Genomic DNA, 25,806 nt, shown 5'->3' with positions numbered 1-25,806 from the left:
AGCTCTGGGAAAAGAAACAGGTCATCAGAAGTTGTCTACCTTCTGGGTTTTCAGGGTCTAGTATTGTAGTAAAGCCTTTGTAAGAAGTTCTAAAAATTGAATTGGGATGGGTTTTCCTGTTTTTCCTAAATGACCACATACAGTTTCTCAAAATTCACTGGAAAAAAAAAAAACCTGTCCTCAGATCCAGCTGTGTATGTTTATCTGCATGTATTCTCACCTGCTTCCCAACTCTCCAGCGTTCCTCCAGAAGTAAATTATTAGTAAGGATCATATGTCAAGACAGGGTGGGAATGAAAAATCTGCAGAGCAAGGGAGAAGCACAAGCGTGTGTGCACAGGTGTGCGCACTGGCGTGAGGGTGGCCATGTGAGCACGCTGGAAAAGACTGTTTTTCTCAAGGCTATGGCAGGCTGAGCACAGGAGCAAAGTCCTGGACAGAAAGAGAGAGCTTGCTTGCACGCAGGTCTTAGCAAGCTAAATACCTGGCAGGATGCAAGAGGTGGGGGCAGACTCTCTTTTTCTGCCACTGAGAACCAGGGGCTGCAGCAGCAGGCAGAGCACAGAAGCCCCACTTGAGAGAGTGTGCCAAGTGTAGGGGTCGCAAGCACATGGGAAAGCAGGTCTCATAGAAAGAGTCCCTGGTAGACGAAAGGGACGGTGCCAGACCTGCCTTTCACAGGGTGCAAACCAGGAGCTGCAGCAATGAGGACGGGAGGAAGGGGAGGCCTGGGGATGGAGATATTGTTTTCTGGCTAGTGTAAATTAGACTAAAACTTCCCTGGAAATGGGAACAGGTGACACAGACCAATAGATCCGTGGATGAGAATAGGGATTATTAATTGCCCCTACCAGTGCTGGGGCTACATTTAGAGCCAGTGCTCCTGAGCCAGAGAGCAGTTTATCCAGACCTGACCTGGCATTTTAAACTATCTCAAAAAGAGGGAGGAAAAAGCTCACCCAAGGGAAAATGTCCTAGAATGAGGGTCAATGAAAGGATCCATACCCAGGGGCAGCACAGGGGTAGCTCCAAGCTCAAGAATGCTCCCCTGAGACCATGTGTGCACCATGGAAAGTCAAGCTGTGAGATAAAGAAAGCACACACAGGTTGAGTATGTACCACTCACCAGCACATGCTTGAAGAGCGCACTCTCCTTGGCAGGCAGCTCTAAGCAGGGCGTCACAGTGATGAGACCTTCTGGACTGACAAGCCCGTACCCAGGACACAGGTTACCTCAGTGGGTGCCACGGGAAGCGGAAACACAAGGAGGGGTTAGAGTGAAGGTATATGAATGTTCAGGCATAAAGAGTCTCTTTCCAGTTACCAGACTGTTGGCAGTAATTGTGAAGATAAGATACCGTAAAATTGAGGAATTTCTAGTAGCAGGAGAAGAGGGATTGTGTGAATGGGGAGGACCTGTCTAAGCAGCAAGAGCTGGCACAACATGGTGAACCACGGAGGGCAGCAACTCACGTGATGGAAGTCTTGAGTCCCACAGCAGCCAGCAGGTAGTAGAGGTGGTCAGATGGCGTAAATGGCATAGCAGAGGCAGCAGCTGCAATTGAATTCGGGTGATGGGCAAAGAAGTGGCACGCATCTCCAGTACTCCTCGCCACAGCTGGCACGAGCACCCAGCCCAGGGTGAGCAACCGTGACCACAACCCAGGCCCAGGGTGGGCTGAGGGTAGGCGGATACTGCGGCAGAAGTGTGCCACTTCATTTCTCCTCACCACAGCCCTCACGAGCGAATGGCCCAGACACAAGATGGGAAAGGCCTATCATCTGCCCCACTGTCATCAGTGGCTGGGTGCCAGGCCATGTAGGCATATAGAGATCAATCTCCATGTATGGACCACCAATGTTAGTACCAATGTTGGGGTTTAAATCTCGGCCTGCAATTCAAAAACTCATCAGATCCTATTACAAAACTTCAACAAAACTTGAAAATGCAGGAAATGGACAATTTCCTAGACAGATACCAGGTACAAAGTTAAATCAGGAACAGATAAACCATTTAAACAACCCCATAACTCCTAACAAAATAGAAGCAGTGATTAAAAGTCTCCCAACCAAAAGAGCCGAGGATCAGATGGGTTTTGTATCAGACCTTCATAGGAGACTTCATACCAATACTGTCCAAACTACTCCACAAAATTGAAACAGACAGAGCACTACCAAATTCCTTCTATGAAGGCACTATTACTCTTACACCTAAGCCACACAAAGACCCAACAAAGAAAGAGAACTTCAGACCAATTTCCCTTATGAATATCGACGCAAAAATATTCAATAAATTCTTGCAAACCGAATCCAAGAACACATCAAAATGATCATCCATCATGATCAAGTAGGCTTCATCCCAGGATGTATGGATGGTTTAATACACGGAAAACCATCAACATAATCCACTATATAAACAAACTCAAAGATAAAAACCACATGATCATTTCATTAGATGCTGAGAAAGCATTTGACAAAATTCAACACCCCTTCATAATAAAAGTCCTGGAAAGATGCAGAATTCAAGGCCCATACCTAAACATAGTAAAAGCAATATACAACAAACCAGTAACTAACATCAAACTAAATGGAGAGAAACTTGAAGCAATCCCACTAAAATCAGGGACTAGACAAGGCTGTCCACTTTCTCCCTAGTTATTCAATATAGTTCTCAAAGGCCTAGCCAGAGCAATAAGACAATGAAAGGAGGTCAAAGGGATATAAATTGGAAGGGAAGAAGTCAAAATCACTACTTGCAAATGATATGGTAGTATATTTAAGTGACCCCAAAAGTTCCATCAGAGAAACTATTAAACCTGATAAACACCTTCAGCAAAGTGTCTGGGTATAAAATTAACTCAAACAAATCAGTAACCTACCTCTACTCAAAGGATAAACAGGCTTAGAAAGAAATTAGATAATCAACACCCTTCATAATGGTCCCAAATAATATAAAATACCTTGGTGTGACTTTAACCAAGCAAGTGAAAGATCTGAATGACAAGAACTTCGAGCCTCTGAAGAAAGAAATTAAAGAAGATCTCAGAAGACAAAAAGACCTCCCATGCTCATGGATTGGCAGGATTAATATAGTAAAAATGGCCATTTTACCAAAAGCGATCTACAGATTCAATGCAATCCACATCAAAATACCAATCCAATTCTTCAAAGAGTTAGACAGAACAATTTGCAAATTCATCTGGAATAACAAAAAACCCAGGATAGCTAAAACTATCCCCCACAATAAAAGGACTTCAGGGGGAATCACCATCCCTGACTTCAAGCAGTATTACAGGGCAATAGTGTTAAAAACTGTATGATATTGGTACAGAGACAGGCAGATAGACCAATGGAATAGAATTGAAGACCCAGAAATGAACCCACACACCTATGGTCACTTGATCTTTGACAAAGGAGCTAAAACCACCCAATGGAAGAAAAATAGCATTTCAACAAATGGTGCTGGTTCAACTGGAGGTCAGCATGTAGAATAATGCTAATTGATCCATTCTTATCACCTTGTACAAAGCTTAAGTCCAAGTGGATCAAGGTCCTCCACATCAAACCAGATACACTCAAACTAAAAGAAGAAAGAGTGGGGAAGAGTCTCAAACACAAGGGAACTGGGGAAAATTTCCTAAACAAAACACCAATGGCTTATGCTCTAAGATCAAGAATTGAAAAATGGAACCTCATAAAACTACAAAACTTCTGTAAGGCAAAGGACACTGTCATTAGGACAAAATGGCAGCCAACAGATTGGGAAAAGATCCTACAATCCTACATCTGATACAGGGGTAATGTCCAAAATATACAAAGAACTCAAGATGTTAGACTCCAGAGAGCCAAATAACCCTATTAAAAATGGGGTACAGAGCTAAACAGAATTCTCAGTTGAGGAATTTCAAATGGCTAAGAAGCACCTAAAGAAATGTTCAACATCCTTAGTCATCAGTGAAACGCAAATCAAAACAACCCTGAGATTCCACCTCACACCAGTCAGAATAGCTAAGATAAAAAAAAAAAAAAAAAAACCCTCAGGTGACAGCAGATGCTGGTGAGGATGTGGAGAAAGAGAAACACTCCTCCGTTGTTGGTGGGATTTCAAACAGGTACAACCATTCTGGAAATCAGTCTGGAGCTTCCTCAGAAAAATGGACATTCCACTACCTGAGGACCCAGCTATACCTTTCCTGAGCATATACCCAAAAGATGCTCCAACATACAACAAAGAAACATGCTCCATTGTGTTTATAGCAGTTTACTTATAATAGCCAGAAACTGAAAGAATCCAGATGCCCTTCAACAGAGGAATGGATACAGAAAATGTGGTACATCTACACAATGGAGTACTATTCAGCAATCAAAAACAATGACTTCATGAAATCCATAGGCAAATGGAATGAACTAGAAAACATCATCCTGAGTGAGGTAACCCAATCACAGAAAAACGCACACGGTATGTACTCATTGATAAGTGGATATTAGCCCAAATGCTCAAATTACCCAAGATGCACAGACAACATGAAACTCAAGACAGATGATCAAAATGTGGGTGCTTCACTCCTTCTTTAAAAGGGGAACAAAAATATTCATAGGAAGCCACAGGGAGACAAAGTTTAAAGCAGAGACTGAAGGAATGGCCATTCAGAGCCTGCCCCACATGTGGCCCATACATATTCAGCCACCAAAACTAGATAAGATGGATGAAGCTAAGAAGTGCAGGCTGACAGGAACCGGATATAGATCTCTCCTGGGAGAGACAACCAGAGCGTGTCAAATGCAGAGCTGAATGCTAGCAACAAACCACTGAACTCTGAACAGGACCCCCGTTAGAGGAATTAGAGAAAGGACTGAAGGAGTTGAAGGGGTTCACAACCCCATAGGAACAACAATGCCAACCAACCAGAACTTCCAGGAACTAAACCACTACCCAAAGACAATACACATGGAGTGACCCAGGGCTCCAACTGCATATGTATCAGACAATAGCCTTGTTGGGCATCAGTGGAAGGGGAAGCCCTTGGTCCTGCCAAGGTTGGACCCTCACTGCAGGGGAATGTCAGGGGGTGGGAGGTAAAGGGGTGGATGGGGAGAACACCTGTGTGGGGAATGGAGGGGACGGTGGCTTATGAACAGAAAACCAGGAAACGGAATAACATTTGAAATGTAAATAATGAAATATATCCAATAAAAAAATAAATTAAATCCCAGCCTGCGCCTGGACAAAGCACACCAAACCAACATGGTTCCAGGAGGAGAGGTTTAATGAGAGAAGAAGATTAGAAGTGGGGATAAGTAAAGGAGTCCAGCCATGGGCACATGGCAGGAAGTGGGGAATGTGGAGAGAAGGGACAGGGAAGAGGGTAAGAGAAAAGAAGAACAAAGAAAGAGCAAGAGGGAAGTAAGAGGAAGAAGGGGGGCAAGCAGCTCCCTTTACAGTCAAGCACAGCTGGCTGTTGTCAGGCAACTGTGGGGAGTAGCATACCTCGTTGTTCCCAGGTAGCAGTGGGGTTGGAGCTTAGACAGAATACCAACAGGTGAGAGGGTGACAGATTGGCCAAACAGTCCTTTTATAACAAACCAGGCTTGTACCTGACAGTTGCTAGGTAAATACTGGGAGGAACCTAGAAGAAATACTAACAATCTTAACACGTGATTGTTTATTCCCTTGTTAATTTACACTACTCTTGATTTTCAACCATCATAAAATATACTATCATGAGCTACTTTGTGGCAAAATCATCATGAAGTTCTTCATTTTATAAATTTGGTTAGTATAGAAAGAAATTGGATTCATTAAACATTTTCCTGTCTGTATGTATTAAGATATATGTACACATATATACATAGAGAAATTAAAAGATGTAATACATATATGTATATACACATATACATTCTTTGCCCTTATTTGTTTGTCAACTTGACACAAACTAGAGGCACCTAGGAAGGAAAACTTCATTTGAAGAATAGCCTTCATTCCTGTCTCTTCAAGATTTTATAATATTGTGAGGTTCCCATTAGTCAATAATTGTCTTACTTCACACTGGACTGGAGATTTTTTCAGAAAACCCTTATGCCAATATTGTGAAGCGTTTTCTTATTTATTTCCCTAACAGTACGAGAATTCTAGACCTTTTATTGAGATCTATGGTTCATTTGAAGTAGGTATTTGTGCATAGTGAGACACAAGGATCTGGTTTTATTTTCCATGGGTCACACTCACTCTAACCTAATGGGTGTGGTGAATGTGTTTGAGGGAATGAGCAGTGTGCATGAGTGTCAAAGTCTCTGACAGTGTCCGGTGCAGTGCGAGGAAAAGAAATTGAAGTAAATGCTGATATAGTAAACCGACTTGAAAATATAAAAGCAGGTTTATTTGGGAACAGGTCCCTGGTGGGTTCCCCAATCTCAGATAATGAGGCCAATGAAGTAATCTTGCATAGAGACAGAGAGAGAGCAAAGGAGGGAAGACAGAGAGACTGGGGGGAGGGGGGGCAGGGTGGCAGAGGACAGAGATGCAGAGTTGGGTAACTGGTTAAGGACACCAGAACAAGGGAATGAGGTGCTTATTTTACATATCAAAGCAGACCTGTCCTCCCAGCATCCCTCAGCCCCTACCTGGCATACCTGGTCCCCAACCCAGGGGCTAAGTTGCCCTTCCTCCAGAGGGTCTCCCTACATAATCCAGACATTTTATGCTCTCTCTCTCTCTCTCTCTCTCTCTCTCTCTCTCTCTCTCTCTCTCTCTCTCTCTCTCTCTCCTCCTCCTCCTCCTCCTCCTCCTCCTCCTCCTTTTTCTACTTCTTCTTCTTCCCTCCCTCCCTCCCTCTCTCTCTCAATTAATACAATAAGATTTCTTTAATTTATCTTTTCTGCTTTCCTCATTTCTATTCCTTTAATGTCTGCCCTGATCCTTGATTAAAATGAGTGCAATAAGATACCAAAATAGCCACCCCATGGGTGAAAAGGGAAGGTTTATCCAAACCACCAAGACTATCTTTCAGGAAAGCCAAGAGAAACCAGGTTGGGGGAGAGGGAGTTGATGATGATTGTTTCCAGGATCTTAAGGAAACAGGTACCTGGGAGGAAGAGAACCTATGAGATGGGTGGAGGGCTTTGACTTGTATAACAGGTACCTGTGAGTAGAGACTGAAGGAGCTAGAAGCTAGTTTAGACTTTGCGATGCTAATGGGCACCACAGGCATGTGTTAGGGAAGAGCCAGAGATAAGGAGAATGATGATTGTAGCAGACACTGTTTTCTCAAGTCCCTGAGGGAATGTTGGCTTTTGTCTAAGTGCCAGACTTTGAGAAAAGGGATTTCTTGTGACCAAACAATTTTAATCATTGTTGTCCATCTATTACTTTGAAGTTTGGCTTGATGTGTTCTCAGGGCTCCATGGTGCTTCATTAAGTTATTGATCTGAGAATTCATTAGAGGTGATTACTGTGCAATTTATAATTTTTGTAGGAGTCATGGTGTATTGTTCTTGTATTCATATCTTGGGACTTGAGCACCTGATGTAAGCAATTGTTTGGACATTTTGTCATTTTTGTCCTTTAAATGGAAATGTTTGCAGTGTTCAAAAGTGCACACAGCAGTAAGGCTTCAGCCCTTTCTCTGTTAACATTCAAGGAATCAGGCTCAGTCTTCACGTACACTTTTGAAAATAAAATACCGTTTGCAATAGAATCTCTATTACAGTGTAAGTATGCTAGAAACATAAAGTAATAGTTAAATAACAAGAGAATTCAACCTTTAAACTCCAATTAAGTACAACATTGGTAGTATGGTATGCATTACAGAATTAATGACTTCATGAATGTCTGGAAAGAAAAAAGCAGAGTGAGCCTAGTGATTGGTATTCTGATAGACAAAAGAATCAAGGGGGAAAGTAAATAGAAGGGTGAATAGTAGAGACAAGAAGGAATGAGCCAGTCCTTAAAAAAGGCAAAATGAAAGAAAGAGGTAAAGACATACAACCAGAGAGAGGGAGGGATGGAAGGATGGAGGGATGGAGGGATGGAGGGATGGAGGGATGGAGGGATGGGGTATGGAGGGAGAGAGACAGAGACAGAAACAGAGACAGGGAGGGAGAGGGCAGAGAGAACCAGGTTACCTAAAGTCTCTATGTTACTAATACATAGAGACACTGCAATAACCTACCTTGTAATCTTTAGGAAAGCCTATCAGAGGGAAAAAGGGAAGACTAGAAGAAAAATGAAAGAAAAACACTAAAAGGAGACAGACTGTTTCTAGATACTAAATAAAGAAAGAATATATAAAAAGGAGTATAATCGTTTGAATGAGAAAACTCTCCCATAGGCTCGAGTATTTGAATACTTGGTCCCCACTCAGTGGTGCTATTTGGGGGAGTGATACAGCCTTCCTGAAGGAAGGATATCGCTTTGTGCAGACTTGGAGAATTTACAGCTCCATCCCACATCCAGTTTGCTCTCTTCCTCACATTTGTGGTTGAAGATGTGATCTCTCAACTTCCTGTTCTGACTACCTGATACCATGCATTCCTGGCGTCATGAACTCTCCCTCTGGAGCCATAATCCCCAATAAGCTTTCTTCTATAAACTGTCTCAATCATGAGTTTATTGGGAAAGTAGAGTTTGAGTACAATCTCTCCTGCTTGCTGGAGAGACTTTCACAGCATTCCTTTCCAAGCTTCCAGATTCTGTTACACTTCTAGGCATGGAATAGGTCCCAGATACTGGTCACACCTTTGTGTGATTCCTCAAAAGTTCAATTGGGAAATCTGGTCTAGACCTTAGGCTATTTGCTAAATTCAGGCATGCTGTTTGGAAGCTGTGTTCTCCTGCAGACTCTGTCTCTATTTCCACATCATTGAATACCATGAGGTTCTGATGCAAAATTTCCTCTCTGCAATCTAGAAGTTTTCTGCTGGCCAGGTTTTAGCTCATAGCCCTTTGGCACTAGTTCTCAGCTTCCTGAGAGTCCAATATTATACATAGTCTTTGGTTTAATCTTCAAACCATTTTGTAAAAAAAGGTTATAATTTGTACAGAAAGAACCTGAAGATTGAGACATTACAAAATTTAAGATTGCAGAAGGAAATATCTTATTTTAATATCTTTGATTCAATCCCTTATTCCTTAGCCTCTTTTAGAAAAATAAAAGTACATTACAGTGTGTTTGATAACTAATAAGAAAAGGGTTGTTAAAAAGATCTCTTAGGATTCAGCATGAATACCCTTGGGGGATCACTAAAGCCTTCTATCATAGCTAATATTATAACTTCTCAATTAATGGCAAATTAATTATCTCAAATAATAGACTTTTCTAAGAATCAATCTTTCCTGTCTTCTCATTATTAGATTTTAAAACATAAACAGGTGACTATGATGTTGTACAATAACTTTATATTACTACACATCGTTAGTAATTACATGTCTATTCCCAGCACATAACCAATATATACAATGTGTACAAAATATACCATATTTCATAAATTTACATTTTGAGGTAAGATACAGTAAATATAACCTTTTCCTTAAATATGTTCCTTTGGGGGCTGGAGTGACCACTCCAGCAATTAAAAGTGCATAGGGTTCTTACAGAGGACCCAAGTTCAATCCCTAGCACTCACACTGGGAAGCTCACATCAGCTATAACAGCTGATCATGTCATTTCAATTGGGTTCCTCCTTAGGAACAAAAGATAATTGGTAATAGTTTTACTGTTATTGTAATTATGATCTCAATATCATCACCTCCATTTAATGATTATGTGCTGTATGTATTTCAAAAACTTAGCACACATCACATTTAATTTTGAAAACAGTCATACCATATGATGTGTTTATAAAAAAAAATAAAGAGAAGGGAGATATGTTCTATGGAAGTGTGGTGAGGTGTGGGGGAAAGGGGTGCCTTTGAGGGCCCATGCTGAGGAATCCCTTTCCCCTGAGGAACCAGACATATGCTGGAATAGTACAGAACAGAATTTATGCAGGGAAAGGGGAGGGGAGTTAAGAGGGTAGGAGAGGCAGAGAGAGAGAGAGAGAGAGAGAGAGAGAGAGAGAGACAGAGAGAGACAGAGAGAGACAGAGAGAGACAGAGAGAGACAGAGAGAGAGAAAAAGGAGTAGAGAAGTAGAGGCCAGCCATGAGCACTTGGAGAAGGGGGGAAGGGAATGGGGAGAGGGGAGAAGGGAAGGCAAGAGCAAGACAGCAAGAGAGCAAGAGGGGGAGGGCAGGGCAAGCAGTCCCTTTTATAGTGTCAGGCATGCCAGGCTGTTGCCAGGTAATTGTGGAGCAGAGCTTAAACAGAATACTAATAGTAGTACTGTCTCCATTTTATAGATGGGTAACTGAATAACAAGGTATTGCAAGTTCAATGCATCTTTTTATGAAGCTGAGTATAGAAAAGTCTTCTGCAAGCAATCACCACATAATTAGCTTCATATTTGGCTCTAAGAATATTAGAAAGTGCTGAGCAGTGATGGAAGCAAAAGCAGGCAGATCTCTGTAAGTTCAAACCCAGTCTGGTGCACAGGGTGAAACCCTGTCTCAAGTATCCCCCCAAAATGTGGAATGCCTCTGCTGAAATATGGGGCAGCAAAATAAATTTAGACATAGAAAGAGAATTTTCTCCTGCCAACTACTGTGAACACTAATTCTATTGTCTAAACGTAGGTTATCATGCTGGAAAAATATGAAAAACTATAATATGATTATCTTCTTTAACACAAATGGAATCTAGATATGTAATATCTATGACTTAATCATTTTCTGATAGTGGAATATATGGTGGAAATGTTTGAAATATAAGTGACAAAAACCATAGATTCAACAGTTAAGTTTTATCTTTTACTGTTTCTTTTCAAAATGTTAAGTTTACTCAAAACCAAAGGTTACTTATCTGTTGCAATGCTAAAACTCTTCTGCTACTGTAGTGATTATTTTTCTATTGCAGTAGTAAAACACTATGACCAAGGCAACTTATAAAGAAATAATAGTTTAATTGGGGCTTACGGTCCCATAGGTTAGAGTCTATGATGGTGGAGCAAACCCATGGCTGGAGCAGCACCTAAGAGTTCACATCTTCATCCGCAGGAAGAGAAAGCTACTATGAAATGGCAAGAGTCTTTTGTGATCTCAAAACCCACCTCCAGTGACACACTTCCTCCAAAAAGCCACATCTTCTAGTTCTCTCTCAAACAGACACTAACTGGGAAACAAATATTCAAAAGACTGGGGCTTATGGGGGCCATTTTCATTTAATCAACTACATTCTATTCCCCCCTCCAAAAAAACCAGCTGTCTTGTGGCCATGTCATAATGTAAAATTCATGTAGTCCAACTTCAGTGTCTCCCTAGTCTTGCATTCTCAGCACTGTTTAAAGGTTCAAAGGTTTTTCTTAGACTCAAGGTAATCTCTGCTGTGACCCTTTATAAAAATCAAAAACAAATTACTTACTTCTAACACATAATAACATAGGATATACATTTCCATTCCAAAAAGGAAGATGGAGACAAAATGAAGAAATACTGGACCAAAGCAAAGCTGAAATCAAAAGGGCAAACACCAAATCCTGTAGTTCCATATCTAATGTAAAATATCCTAGATGGCTCTGCCCTTCCGGTACTGCTGCGTGTGACATCCTTTTCTCATTTAGGCTAATTCCACTGCATGTTTAGAGATTATCTCCTTAGCAGATATTGCAGTTATCTGGAGATCTTCAACACAATTTGAGTTCACTTTCACAGCTTCAGCCAAAGGCTTCTCAGGGTCTCTTACCCACTCAAGGCCTACCTGCCCTACCACACATTGCCTAGCCTCACTGATTCTTCTTAACCATGGAGGGAGTTTCCATAACCAGCTGAACCATGTGGATGATACTCCTCTTGGGAAGGAGCCTGTCTCCCTCACATTTGTTGCCTCTTTCATTGGCTTTTCCTTTCAAAGGTAGAAGTTTAGCTGGGGTCATCCCCTGAGGACACCCTGCCCTTTATTCCACTGCCGATCAGGCATTGCCTTAATTTCCCCATGTCTTCCAGTACAACGTGACTGTAATACTCTTTAGCTCCTCATACTGTACATTTTGTTATTTCTTGCTCCTTTACGTTATCGACCTGTATAATATTAGTAATCTCCACTTGAAATATTCAATATTAGGCTATCTTAAAATCATCTTTTACAGAGAAACTAATCACACTACTTTTCAATTTAGCCTCAGGTAAATTCGTAGGGCAAGGGCAGAAGGGAGACAGATTCTTTGCCAAAATGTCCCAGGAATGGTCTTCAACCCACTGAAAGTCTTTGCTTCCCTCTGAAGATCCTTGGGCTATGGCTTCACAATCTGTATAACTTTCATCATCCAGATGAAAGCTTTTACCTGCTGTTTCTGCTGCCTGAGATCCTACTAGAACAACTCACTAATCCATGCCTACAGCATCCACACACTTTTCAACACAAAAGTCCCAACGTGCTCCAAAACCCACTCTTGGTACCAAATATTGTATTACTCACTCTTTTCTTGCTGTAGTAAGACACTATGACTAAGGTAACTTAGATAGAAGTTTGATCGGGCATGTGGTCCTAGACTATTAGACTCTATGATAGCAGAATGAAGGCATGGGGCAGCAGTAGGTGCAGCAGCTGAGAACTTGTATTTTGATCCACAAATAGATGGCAGAGAGAGATAGGTTGAAATCGAAAAGGCAAAATTCTTTGGAAATCTCAAAGCCTTCCCCCAGTAACTTCCTCCAACAAGTGCACATCCCCAATCTTCTCTGAATTGCCACCAGCTGGAGGCCAGTACTTACAGAGGACATCTCATCCAAATCATCACAGGCAACATTTGCATTTCTAAAACATCTAAGCATATATTTGCTTCCTCCTAAGAATAGCTGTTTCTGCAAAAGCTCCTGATAACCTACATAATAAGTAAGCTAAGGGACACTTTAAGGATGGCTCATTATACTCAGACTTAGCAGTGCAATGTGCATACACATGCCATTGTAAACTATACGTGAATTCAAAGAGGATGGCAAGACGTTTCAAATGCAAAATGCAGGTGACCATATAAATTGCTTTGGATCAATTACCTTTGCCTATGGGGTTTAGTAAAAAAAAGTAGAATCAACCCAAAACTGGCCAGACAGCTGATAAACAGATTTTGTGCAGGTTTTTTTTTGTGTGTGTGTGGGAGGTTAGGGTTCTGACAGAGTTTGTTGTAAGCAGTCTGTTATCATACACATGACCATGAATTTCTTCTTTCTATCCTTACCCCATCTTTATTTACTTATTTTTTTGTTGAGATGGAAACACAGTTATTATATATTGATTTTGATAAATTTTACAGAGTTCAGAAGGCTTAATTCAGAATGGTACTATTCTGAATGCCCAAGCCAAACTCAAGTGGGAGACAGGAAGAAGAATACAATTTATAGCCTGATAGTACTTAAAATGATTTTAAGTGGTCTTAGAGACCCATGGGTCTCTAAAACAATACCTTCCCAAAGTGTATTCTATGAAGTTAAAAATGAGTAACTTCTTAGAGGATATTAAGTTTGAGCAACGGTTTCTGGAGCCTAGATGCAGGTTTGATTTGATAATGTATCTAACAAAGACTAATGCTTTCACCTTTATATAGAAGAAATGAAAAGTATCAATATTATACTCTGTGTTCAGATAAATTTACAAGTGTTTGTATAGCTTATAAGTGTGACTATTCCAGTCACTACTCAATTTCTTATAAAACAATTACAATGTGACCCATCAGGATGCACGACAATTTGCAAGAGAATTTGTTTGTTGCAATGGAAGAACAAAATAAGTTAGCAACAGATGTAATATTCTTATCTCATTATTATCCAGATGAGTGCTTCCTTATTATACAATAGAAACAGTATGCAAATTGTTGTGCATCCCGATGGGTCACCTTGTAATTGTTAATGAAAAGGTATCAATTTCTCCCTGAGGGAGTTTTTAACAACTAGTATTTTGTTTCTTTTTCTAGTGATACCTTCTCCATCCATCATTTCCAGGGCTGAGACTACAAATGCTAATGTGCCCAAGACCATAATTTACTGGAAGAGCAAAATTATGACTGGGAAAGTATTCTGTGAGATGAGATACAAAGCAACAACAAACCAAACATGGAATGTAAGCTAAGTTTTTGTTATTCCTTAGTGTATGAGGAAATTCTTTCCAGAAAGTCCAGTCAGAGTGGACTTAGGCAGGGTCAGCTTCTCACACATTTAACTGATATGATATTTGAACTACTCTAGTTTCAGTGGTTACTGTATGCTTCTAAATGGGGTTGTTTTCTGACAGTTTTCTTCTGCCTTCTGTAAATTGCTAAAGAGGCTGAATTTGAAACTAAATGGGATCTTTTGTAGTTTCTTATGGTTGTCTTTTAGGATGAAATTTACATCAGCACTCACAAATATAAAACTGAAGCATTCTATGCTGAAATTTGACAGTATGGGGGGTGGGAGTGATTCTGTAAGCTACACTTAGAGATCAATTTTTAAAATGAAACGCATAATCCAGGAGCTAAAGCAATGGCTCAGTTATTAAAGACAATGTTACTCTTGAAGAAGACCATAATTTGGTTCCCAACATGCATATTGCGTAGCTTATAATCCTGTTTTGGCCCCTACAGGCACCTGAACACATATGCGCATACACACAGACATACAGAGGCATAAAACAAATCATTATGTGGTGTACAAACTCAAAGATTTATTACTAGTATAAACTTTAATCTGAGATAACATTAAGATAAAAGTGAATTTCTGAACGAACTAACTGTACTTACATACTAAGATTAAATTCCAAGTATCTTAGGAGAAGCACAGTTTGCAATCATTTTGGTTGCAAACAGTTTGGTTTGCAATCAAAGCTTTTAGGGTACAAGCTGGGTCCTGGAAGCCTCAACAAGCTAAGCTTGGTCACTTGTCTCTAACATACTGAGAGGCAAGTCAAAGTGAGCATGTGGGCATGTGGAAAGCAGAGAAGAGTCCCATTGAGTGTGGTCACAAAAGGGAAAACCAAAACCTAACCAAAACAAACAAGTAAAGCATTCAGTGACCCACCAAGTCTATCTTCAGGGTACTGACATGAGGTTTAGGTTTAAATAAAAGGCAAGAGGCTGGCATACTTACCCAGTCCTTGTCTAGGTGTGAACTCAATAACTACCAGCTTAGCTCTTTTTCTCCAAGGTGGTCTCACAAGGTACTTATTACTTAATGTGTACTCCTCAGGAGATTACCTATACTCCCAGCTGTGCCCTGCCCTTCACTGGGGCATGCCCTTATATGGGTGACAGACTGGTTCTGGGTAGCCTTGCTGTTTCTAGAGTAGTGTTACCTGAGAAGAAACAAGGAAAACAACTTGTCTCTGCCTTCATTCAAACAAACTACAGGAGACAAATGGACCTGAAATGAAAGTGACGTATGAGCTTTCTCCCGCTTCTAGTTACCTTGTAGGCCCAAGTCAGAAGTCAGTGCTTTTTAGCAAAAGCAGCTTCTATGTGTCTGTTTGAGGCTCACTAATAAAATCATAACATGACAATACCTGTGAGCAATAAGTATATTAATTGGAATTACTCTGCCCTAGGAAATGGTTCCAGTTTGGCTACATTTGAAAAGTGTCATTTTATTATTTTAAAATACAAAAAATTTCCATATCAGTCAGATAATTGAAGACTGTGTGAATGTCTGTAAATTAGAAACACACTATCAATAAATAACTTGGAACAGGTTTTCAGAGGTTTTCTATCCTCTGGTTGAAATTCACTCTCTGTCCCCACCTAGTGCCTGTGGGATTGGGAGCTAGATAGTGGCTTTTAAGTTTTTTTGTTTTGTTTTGTTTTGCTTTTTTTAAAGTATTACTGTACAGCCTAGATTGGCTTGGCATTTTCAACCGTCTGTCTCTAGTTCCCAAATACAGACATTACAAATTTACACTACCATGCCCACCTTTAAAAGAAAAAACAAACAGAAAAACCCTGTACATTTACTTTTGGAGAGCAGAGCGCATGCTCTAGAAAGGAAACATGCAGGAAAGAAGACAAACGCAGGCATCTGTTCTCTCCTTCCATTATGCAGGCCAGAAGTCATCAGACAGACCTAGTGGTGCGTGCACCCTTACCTGCTGTGCCCTCTTGTTGCCTTTAATCTCTCTTTTCAAAACAATCTCTATCAGATGTTAGAAATGCACAGTTCTCAGAAAGCTACCCATTTGGGAGCTCAGAGAACCAAAAGATCTATCTTCTGTCCACACAAAAAAACATAGCTCTCATCTTAAAGGAAATAGGGGGTCATTTATTCTGAAGCCATTTTAAGTAGCAATGGCCCCCAAGAAACAGATTTAGGTTACCCCAAATTCCAATGTGGATACAGTTTCATGAAGTTTTATAGTTTTAGGGTAAAAAAGTCGTAAGTCAAAGCAAGTTTAGAATATATTGGTTGGGAAGCTTTTCTATATGCATGACATTTTTTTTAGCTCTTGGGTTGGTAGAAGCCAGTGGTCTGCTAAGTTAACAGATTCCAAGAAGTTTTATTGTTGTTTGTTTGTTTTGGATTTCTTTGTTCTTTTATCTGTCAGTCACAGATCTTAGTTCTAACACAGAAATGAGCAAGGGATGGCTGTTTCAACTAGAACTAGCCCAAGACAATTAGCTTCTAGACCTGCAACATTCCAACCTCTCCACTGTACTACAGTTCCAACCAATCAATAAATCAATCAATCATGACATGGCTTCTTTTCAGTTTCTCCTGTTAACCAAGCATCACAATTTGGGCACTTGGTAGTATATATATTTACTAACTATAGGGTACCTCATGGTTAAGAAGGCTTACTAGTAGGATCTGATCTAGATGAGACTTAGTAGTAGGCAGGACACCATCTTCGGATCAGAGAAATAGCTGGCAAAGGGCATTAGGAAAGAAACTTCTAGATTATACCAACAATGATCTGATCATAGTCATGATCCAGATCTGCCTTACTGTTTTACCCTCTCAGTATCTGACATACCAAGTACATGTGACATAGGATGCTATACCTAAAGTTAAGTTATGAGGAACACAGTCTGGCCTAATGAAATAAAGATTACAGATGAAACAAACATTTTAAAAATAACCAAAATGTATCTTTTTTAACAAGATTGGCTACATAATTGCTTCTGTATTTATATCTATGAGCTATCTTACTTATATTTAAATGGGTAGAAATAAAAATTAAAGAGTAAGTATAGTATTGTCCCTTTTTATTTGCAAATTATGTAATTTTCTTAATTAAATTTTAAATTTTAGCTAATTGTCCAATAGGTCATTTGAGGTATTAATTAAACCAAGAAAGATCAGTGTTTATGGTTCAGTATTGTTATCATTAGAAATTGATGTGTTTTTTCCATAACTTGGATAAAAAGAGTTACCCAAATAATTGGATATCTCTAGTGAAAGTTAATGGAGTTAAATTTTAAGTTGAAAACTAGGAGGTTTTGTTGCTGTTTTATTCAAATTGTAAACACTAAAAACATTTGAATCTTTTAAACATTAGTTTTGAATAGGGTAGGGTTTAAAGTAAAAAACCAGTCATAACAAAAAGGCATGATCAAATAGAAGGAGCTAATATTTTTATTTAACTTCATTAAAACCAAGATTAGTGTTATTTTATCATTTAGAAATTAGATTATTAGATGACATTAACAAAAATTAAAAATCTAATTACAAAAATTTAAGAAACATAAAAGGTGAGGAAAATGTTAGTAACTTGGAAGACTTGATTTTCAGTGGTGTTGGAGATTGGTATCCAGCATTTTCAAAGTTCACATGAAAGTATTCTCAGATTGAAAATGTCCACATCCTCCCAGAAGTGAATTACAATTACATGGAACCAGACCTGAGTTTTAAAAGCAGAACGGAATCTTTGATGTGATGTCTTTTTTGTTTTATAAGTTGGTGAAATCATCTCATCTTTAATTCTCTGAGACAGACTTTGTAACTAATTTTGAATTTTAATTATCATAGTTAAGGATTTTACAATGCTATGTGTTATGTTTCTTTAATAGATCAAATTTTAAACACAGATTTAAATATGTGTTCATTAATACAGTAAAAATAAGTATGCATTGGCCTCTAAAGAGAAACTTTTTATGGTTAAAGCAATGACTGATTATCTAAAAAGCAAAGACTTTGTCCATTGAGAAAATATTTAAAAATTAAAATTTAATCATAGGTTTTAAATGTTTCTTTACTAAAAGGGTATTAAAAACAAACCAATACTTAAGAAAACACTGCTGCAAAACATCAAGTACTAAATTTATCTCAGTGTGTGGAATTAACTTTAAATAATTTATAACCTTTATATTATGTAACTTACATACATGTTTTAATGAATTAATTAGTCAGTTAATTATTAATTTAGTTTACATTACAAGTAAAGTTCCCCCTCTCTCATCTCCTCCCAGTCCTTCCCTTCCCACCCCTCTCCCCAACCCTCATCTATTCCTCCTCTGTTTCTCTTCAGAAAAGGGGAGGCCTCCCATGAATATCAACCAACCCTAGCATATCAAGATACAGTAAGACTAAGTTCATCTTACCTCTTGAGAGTAGAGGAGGCAGCCCAGTAGGAGGAAAGGGTCCCCAGCAGGCAACAGAGTCAGAGATAGCCATTGTTAGGAGTCTCTTATGAAGACAAAGCTACACAACTGTTACAGATGTTCAAAGGTCCAGTCCCATGCATGCTCCCTGATTGCGGTTCAGTCTCTGTGAGATCCTATGGGCCCAAGTTAGTTGATTCTGTAGGTTTTCTTGTAGTATATTTGACTGCTCTGGCTCCTACAGTCCTTTCTTCCCCTCTTCTGGAAGATTCCCCAAACTCAGCCTACTGTTTGGCTGTGGGGTCTCTGCATCTGTTCCCGTCAGTTGCTTGGTAGAGGATCTCTGATGACAGTTATGCTAGGTTCTTGTCTGGGGTTCTGGGTGCCCCTGTGGCCTCCAGGAAAGCAGCCAGAGTTGTGGTCCTGAATATGGACCCCAGAGGCAACGTATTTCTTCCTTTCTTTCTTTCTTTCTTTCTTTCTTTCTTTCTTTCTTTCTTTCTTTCTTTTTAGCAGCCTTTTGAAGCATACTTTAATCTTTTTTTTTCTTTTTCTTTTTTAAATTTATTTAATACTTAATAATAATTCTTTGATTTCCGGGCAAACATACCGCTCCCCCCTCCCCTTCCTTATGGGTGTTCCCCTCCCAACCCTCCCCCCATTGCCGCTCTCCCCCCAACAGTCTAGTTCACTGGGGGTTCAGTCTTAGCAGGACCCAGGGCTTCCCCTTCCACTGGTGCTCTTACTAGTATATTCATTGCTACCTATGAGGTCAGAGTCCAGGGTCAGTCCATGTATAGTCTTTAGGTAGTGGCTTGGTCCCTGGAAGCTCTGGTTGCTTGGCATTGTTGTACATATGGGGTCTCAAGCCCCTTCAAGCTCTTCCAGTTCTTTCTCTGATTTCTTCAACGGGGGTCCTATTCTCAGTTCAGTGGTTTGCTGCTGGCATTCGCCTCTGTATTTGCTGTATTCTGGCTGTGTCTCTCAGGAGCGATCTACATCCGGCTCCTGTCGGTCTGCACTTCTTTGCTTCATCCATCTTGTCTAATTGGGTGGCTGTATATGTATGGGCCACATGTGGGGCAGGCTCTGAATGGGTGTTCCTTCAGTCTCTGTTTTAATCTTTGCCTCTCTCTTCCCTGCCAAGGGTATTCTTGTTCCCCTTTAACAGAAGGAGTGAAGCATTCACATTTTGATCATCCGTCTTGAGTTTCATTTGTTCTAGGCATCTAGGGTAATTCAAGCATTTGGGCTAATAGCCACTTATCAGTGAGTGCATACCATGTATGTCTTTCTGTGATTGGGTTAGCTCACTCAGGATGATATTTTCCAGTTCCAACCATTTTCTTACGAATTTCATAAAGCCGTTGTTTTTGATAGCTGAGTAATATTCCATTGTGTAGATGTACCACATTTTCTATATCCATTCCTCTGTTGAAGGGCATCTGGGTTCTTTCCAGCTTCTGGCTATTATAAATAAGGCTGCGATGAACATAGTGGAGCACGTGTCTTTTTTATATGTTGGGGCATCTTGTGGGTATTCCAGACTGATTTCCAGAATGGTTGTACCAGTTTGCAATCCCACCAACAATGGAGGAGTGTTCCTCTTTCTCCACATCCTCGCCAGCATCTGCTGTCACCTGAGTTTTTGATCTTAGCCATTCTCACTGGTGTGAGGTGAAATCTCAGGGTTGTTTTGATTTGCATTTCCCTTATGACTAAAGATGTTGAACATAAAGGGAATAACACTTGAAATGTATATAAGAAATACTCAAGTTAATAAAAAAAATAAAAAAAGGTAGATTAAAAAAAAAAGATGTTGAACATTTCTTTAGGTGTTTCTCAGCCATTCGGCATTCCTCAGCTGTGAATTCTTTGGTTAGCTCTGAACCCCATTTTTTAATAGGGATATTTGTCTCCCTGCGGTCTAACTTCTTGAGTTCTTTGTATATTTTGGATATAAGGCCTCTATCTGTTGTAGGATTGGTAAAGATCTTTTCCCAATCTGTTGGTTGCCGATTTGTCCTAACCACAGTGTCCTTTGCCTTACAGAAGCTTTGCAGTTTTATGAGATCCCATTTGTCGATTCTTGATCTTAGAGCATAAGCCATTGGTGTTTTGTTTAGGAAATTTTTTCCAGTGCCCATGTGTTCCAGATGCTTCCCTAGTTTTTCTTCTATTAGTTTGAGTGTATCAGGTTTGATGTGGAGGTCCTTGATCCACTTGGACTTAAGCTTTGTACAGGGTGATAAGCATGGATCAATCTGCATTCTTCTACATGTTGACCTCCAGTTGAACCAACACCATTTGCTGAAAATGCTACCTTTTTTCCATTGGATGGTTTTGGCTCCTTTGTCAAAAATCAAGTGACCATTGGTGTGTGGGTTCATTTCTGGGTCTTCAATTCTATTCCACTGGTCTATCTGTCTGTCTCTGTACCAATACCATGCAGTTTTTATCACTATTGCTCTGTAATAATGCTTGAGTTCAGGGATAGTGATTCCCCCTGAAGTCCTTTTATTGTTGAGGATAGCTTTAGCTATCCTGGGTTTTTTTGTTATTCCAGATGAATTTTCAAATTGTTCTGTCTAACTCTTTGAAGAATTGGATTGGTATTTTGATGGGGATTGCATTGAATCTGTAGATCGCTTTTGGTAAAATGGCCATTTTTACTATATTAATCCTGCCGATCCATGAGCATGGGAGATCTTTCCATCTTCTGAGGTCTTCTTCAATTTCCTTCTCCAGTGTCTTGAAGTTCTTATTGTACAGATCTTTTACTTGCTTGGTTAAAGTCACATCGAGGTACTTCATATTATTTGGGTCTATTATGAAGGGTGTCGTTTCCCTAATTTCTTTCTCGGCTTGTTTCTCTTTTGTGTAGAGGAAGGCTACTGATTTATTTGAGTTAATTTTATACCCAGCCACTTTGCTGAAGTTGTTTATCAGCTTTAGTAGTTCTCTGGTGGAACTTTTGGGATCACTTAAATAAACTATCATATCATCTGCAAATAGTGATATTTTGACTTCTTCTTTTCCGATCTGTATCCCCTTGACCTCCTTTTGTTGTCTGATTGCTCTGGCTAGAACTTCAAGAACTATATTGAATAAGTAGGGAGAGAGTGGGCAGCCTTGTCTAGTCCCTGTTTTTAGTGGGATTGCTTCAAGTTTCTCTCCATTTAGTTTACTGTTAGCAACTGGTTTGCTGTATATGGCTTTTACTATGTTTAAGTATGGGCCTTGAATTCCTATTCTTTCCAGGACTTTTATCATGAAGGGGTGTTGAATTTTGTCAAATGCTTTCTCAGCATCTAATGAAATGATCATGTGGTTTTGTTCTTTCAGTTTGTTTATATAATGGATCATGTTGATGGTTTTCCGTATATTAAACCATCCCTGCATGCCTGGGATGAAGCCTACTTGTTTATGGTGGATGATTGTTTTGATGTGCTCTTGGATTCGGTTTGCCAGAATTTTATTGAGTATATTTTGCGTCGATATTCATAAGGGAAATTGGTCTGAAGTTCTCTTTCTTTGTTGGGTCTTTGTGTGGTTTAGGTATAAGAGTAATTGTGGCTTCATAGAAGGAATTCGGTAGTGCTCCATCTGTTTCAATTTTGTGGAATAGTTTGGATAATATTGGTATGAGGTCTTCTATGAAGGTTTGATAGAATTCTGCACTAAACCCGTCTGGACCTGGGCTCTTTTTGGTTGGGAGACCTTTAATGACTGCTTCTATTTCCTTAGGAGTTATGGGGTTGTTTAACTGGTTTATCTTTTCCTGATTTAACTTCGGTACCTGGTATTTGTCTAGGAAATTGTCCATTTCCTGTAGATTTTCAAGTTTTGTTGAATATAGGCTTTTATAGTAAGATCTGATGATTTTTTGAATTTCCTCTGAATCTGTTGTTATGTCTCCCTTTTCATTTCTGATTTTGTTAATTTGGACACACTCTCTGGGTCCTCTCGTTAGTCTGGCTAAGGGTTTATCTATCTTGTTGATTTTCTCAAAGAACCAACTTTTGGTTCTGTTGATTCTTTCTATGGTCCTTTTTGTTTCTACTTGGTTGATTTCAGCTCTGAGTTTGATTATTTCCTGCCTTCTACTCCTCCTGGGTGTATTTGCTTCTTTTTGCTCTAGAGCTTTTAGGTGTGCTGTCAAGCTGCTGACATATGCTCTTTCCTGTTTCTTTCTGCAGGCACTCAGCGCTATGAGTTTTCCTCTTAGCACAGCTTTCATTGTGTCCCATAAGTTTGGGTATGTTGTACCTTCATTTTCATTAAATTCTAAAAAGTTTTTAATTTCTTTCTTTATTTCTTCCTTGACCAGGTTATCGTTGAGTAGAGCATTGTTCAATTTCCACGTATATGTGGGCATTCTTCCCTTATTGTTATTGAAGACCAGTTTTAGGCCGTGGTGGTCTGATAGCATGCATGGGATTATTTCTATCTTTCTGTACCTGTTGAGGCCCGTTTTTTGAGCAACTATATGGTCAATTTTGGAGAAAGTACCACGAGGAGCTGAGAAGAAGGTATATCCTTTTGCTTTTGGATAGAATGTTCTATAAATATCCGTTAAGTCCATTTGGCTCATGACTCCTCTTAGACTGTCTACGTCTCTGTTTAATTTCTGTTTCCATGATCTGTCCATTGATGAGAGTGGGGTGTTGAAATCTCCCACTATTATTGTGTGAGGTGCAATGTGTGTTTTGAGCTTTAGTAAGGTTTCTTTTACGTATGTAGGTGCCCTTGTATTTGGGGCATAGATATTTAGGATTGAGAGTTCATCTTGGTGGATTTTTCCTTTGATGAATATGAAGTGTCCTTCCTTATCTTTTTTGATGACTTTTAATTGAAAATTGATTTTATTTGATATTAGAATGGCTACTCCAGCTTGCTTCTTCAGACCATTTGCTTGGAAAGTTGTTTTCCAGCCTTTCACTCTGAGGTAGTGTCTGTCTTTGTCTCTGAGGTGTGTTTCCTGTAGGTAGCAGAATGCAGGGTCCTCGTTGCGTATCCAGTTTGTTAATCTATGTCTTTTTATTGGGGAGTTGAGGCCATTGATGTTGAGAGATATTAAGGAATAGTGATTATTGCTTCCTGTTATATTCATATTTGGATGTGAGGTTATGTTTGTGTGCTTTTCTTCTCTTTGTTTTGTTGCCAAGATGATTAGTTTCTTGCTTTTTCTGGGGTATAGCTTGCCTCCTTATGTTGGGCTTTACCCTTTATTATCCTTTGTAGTGCTGGATTTGTAGAAAGATATTGTGTAAATTTGGTTTTGTCATGGAATATCTTGGTTTCTCCATCTATGTTAATTGAGAGTTTTGCAGGATACAGTAACCTGGGCTGGCATTTGTGTTCTCTTAGGGTCTGAGCATACTTTAATCTTAACATCATAATTAGAAAATTTAGCAAACATCATCTAAAACACAGAAAACACATAGTACAGTAGATATCTAACAGTTATAGACACAGATAAAGCACATTACTAGTTTTTGTTGTCTTAAACAAATTTAAAGAAATAACTTGTTAAAGATTTAAGTTTTTATAACAGGTTCCTTGAAATGCTTTCTGTTAGAAAAACCATTTACATTTTATTAGTGTTTACGAGGCATACAAAGAAATATAAAATATGACACTTATAAATTTATTATTATTTTAAGTAAAATCAAAGATGAATAGTGTTTTAAAATGTATCATTAGTCTGCAGCACATTAAAATGTAAATTCTAATATGCTTGTATTAGACTGAAAATACGTTTTTAAAATGCAAATTTAAAAAAATACATGTTTAAAGTTCTCTTAAACAGGCCTGCCTAAAATAAGGATCTTAAAAACTCTGTTTATTTGTTTGTTTTTAAAGACACAGTAGTGATAAAAAGTATCCTTAAAGTCCTTTCAATGTTGGCATGTATTTATTTATTCACACATATGCAACATATCTAAAGACACAGACATAGCTGGTGAGAAGAAGCTTTGGCTGCAGAGATGGCCAATGAGAACTTCAGTACTGTGGAGCAACTGAAATGTTGCACATCCAGAGGCTAATTGCCATATTTGGGGATGGTTCTAGCCCTCAGGAACAACCATTCTGTGCCCACCTCTGTGTCAGGAGTTTTAGTTCATACTTCTTCAGGATACCAGAGTTAGCATGCTTTTATAGTAAGTCAAAACAAAGGCAATAAGTCATTCTCAGATTTAATTTTGTCCCTCTGGTCAACTTTGTGTTTTCTTTTTTTTTTTTTTTTTTTTTTTTTTTCTCGGAGCTGGGGACCGAACCCAGGGCCTTGCTAGGGCCTTGCTCCTGCTAGGCAAGCGCTCTACCACTGAGCTAAATCCCCAACCCCAACTTTGTGTTTTCTTATCTGCTGTTTTCCCTCACTATGACCTCTGTGTAAGAGGATGGGGGGGTTCCGATACCCTCAAGGTCATTGAATGTTATATTCCTCCCAAGTCACTGTATGGATTGCATCTAGGTTAACTCAAAACTGCTAGCAGTGGTGCTGGGCTTTTTACAACATATTCCTACAGATATCTTTCAAATTATAAAGTATACATGTGCCCTTATAGTATAGAACATTGTGTAATGGCATTCCCTGGAGAGAAACAATAAATACCCATACTAATGGGGGAGGGAGTAAGAGACAGATTTATTACAGATTGATAATAGTTGATAGATAGATGATTGTTAGATAAATGATAGGTATGTGTAGATAGATGATAAATGATAAAAACATAGATGATATAGATAGATAGATAGATAGATAGATAGATAGATAGACAGACAGACAGTAGATAGATATATAATAGACAGATGATAGATGATAAATAAATACATAGATGATACATAATAGAGAATGAGAGAGAGAAGAGAAAGAAGAGAGAGAGAAAGTCTATTCACCCCAGAAAGGGAACTCATGACAAATCAAATGAAAGATTACACTGATGTCCAAGTCTGTGAAACAATGAATTTTTATTGGGATTCCTAACAGGAATATGAGTAAGGAGTTACCCACAGGAGTAGGGATGACTCAGAAGCAACTGCATCACCATAAGAACCAACATTGGTCATGACTCATTGAAAGCATACACCCTAGGGCTCTCTGCACAGCTTTCAGGTACCTCAGTCTTTATGTGGCATGCAGCTGCCAGAGGCCCCTCCCAATCAGCTGTTTACTTGTTTTTTTATGCTGGGGAGGAGCCCTGGAGAATCATCC

At 39.3% G+C, this 25,806-nt stretch overlaps 1 protein-coding gene across 2 annotated transcripts in view; it reads left to right on the top strand.

The window, feature by feature from the left end:
• Positions 1 to 25,806, top strand: part of Il23r (interleukin 23 receptor) — a 93,519-nt gene that overhangs the window by 29,065 nt on the left and 38,648 nt on the right. For both annotated transcript variants that reach the window (XR_015685834.1, NM_001431922.1), the window contains exon 6: positions 13,998 to 14,143. Coding sequence is in view for 1 of the 2 variants with exons in the window: in NM_001431922.1 (NP_001418851.1) it covers positions 13,998 to 14,143 (146 nt within the window). In the remaining variant the exon portion in view is untranslated. The remainder of the gene's footprint in view (positions 1 to 13,997; positions 14,144 to 25,806) is intronic.

This window comes from Rattus norvegicus, chromosome 4 (assembly GCF_021556685.1).
Source record: "Rattus norvegicus strain SHRSP/BbbUtx chromosome 4, alternate assembly SHRSP_T2T, whole genome shotgun sequence".
NCBI classification, from domain to species: Eukaryota; Metazoa; Chordata; class Mammalia; order Rodentia; family Muridae; genus Rattus; species Rattus norvegicus.
This window is presented reverse-complemented; position numbering and strand designations above follow the sequence as displayed.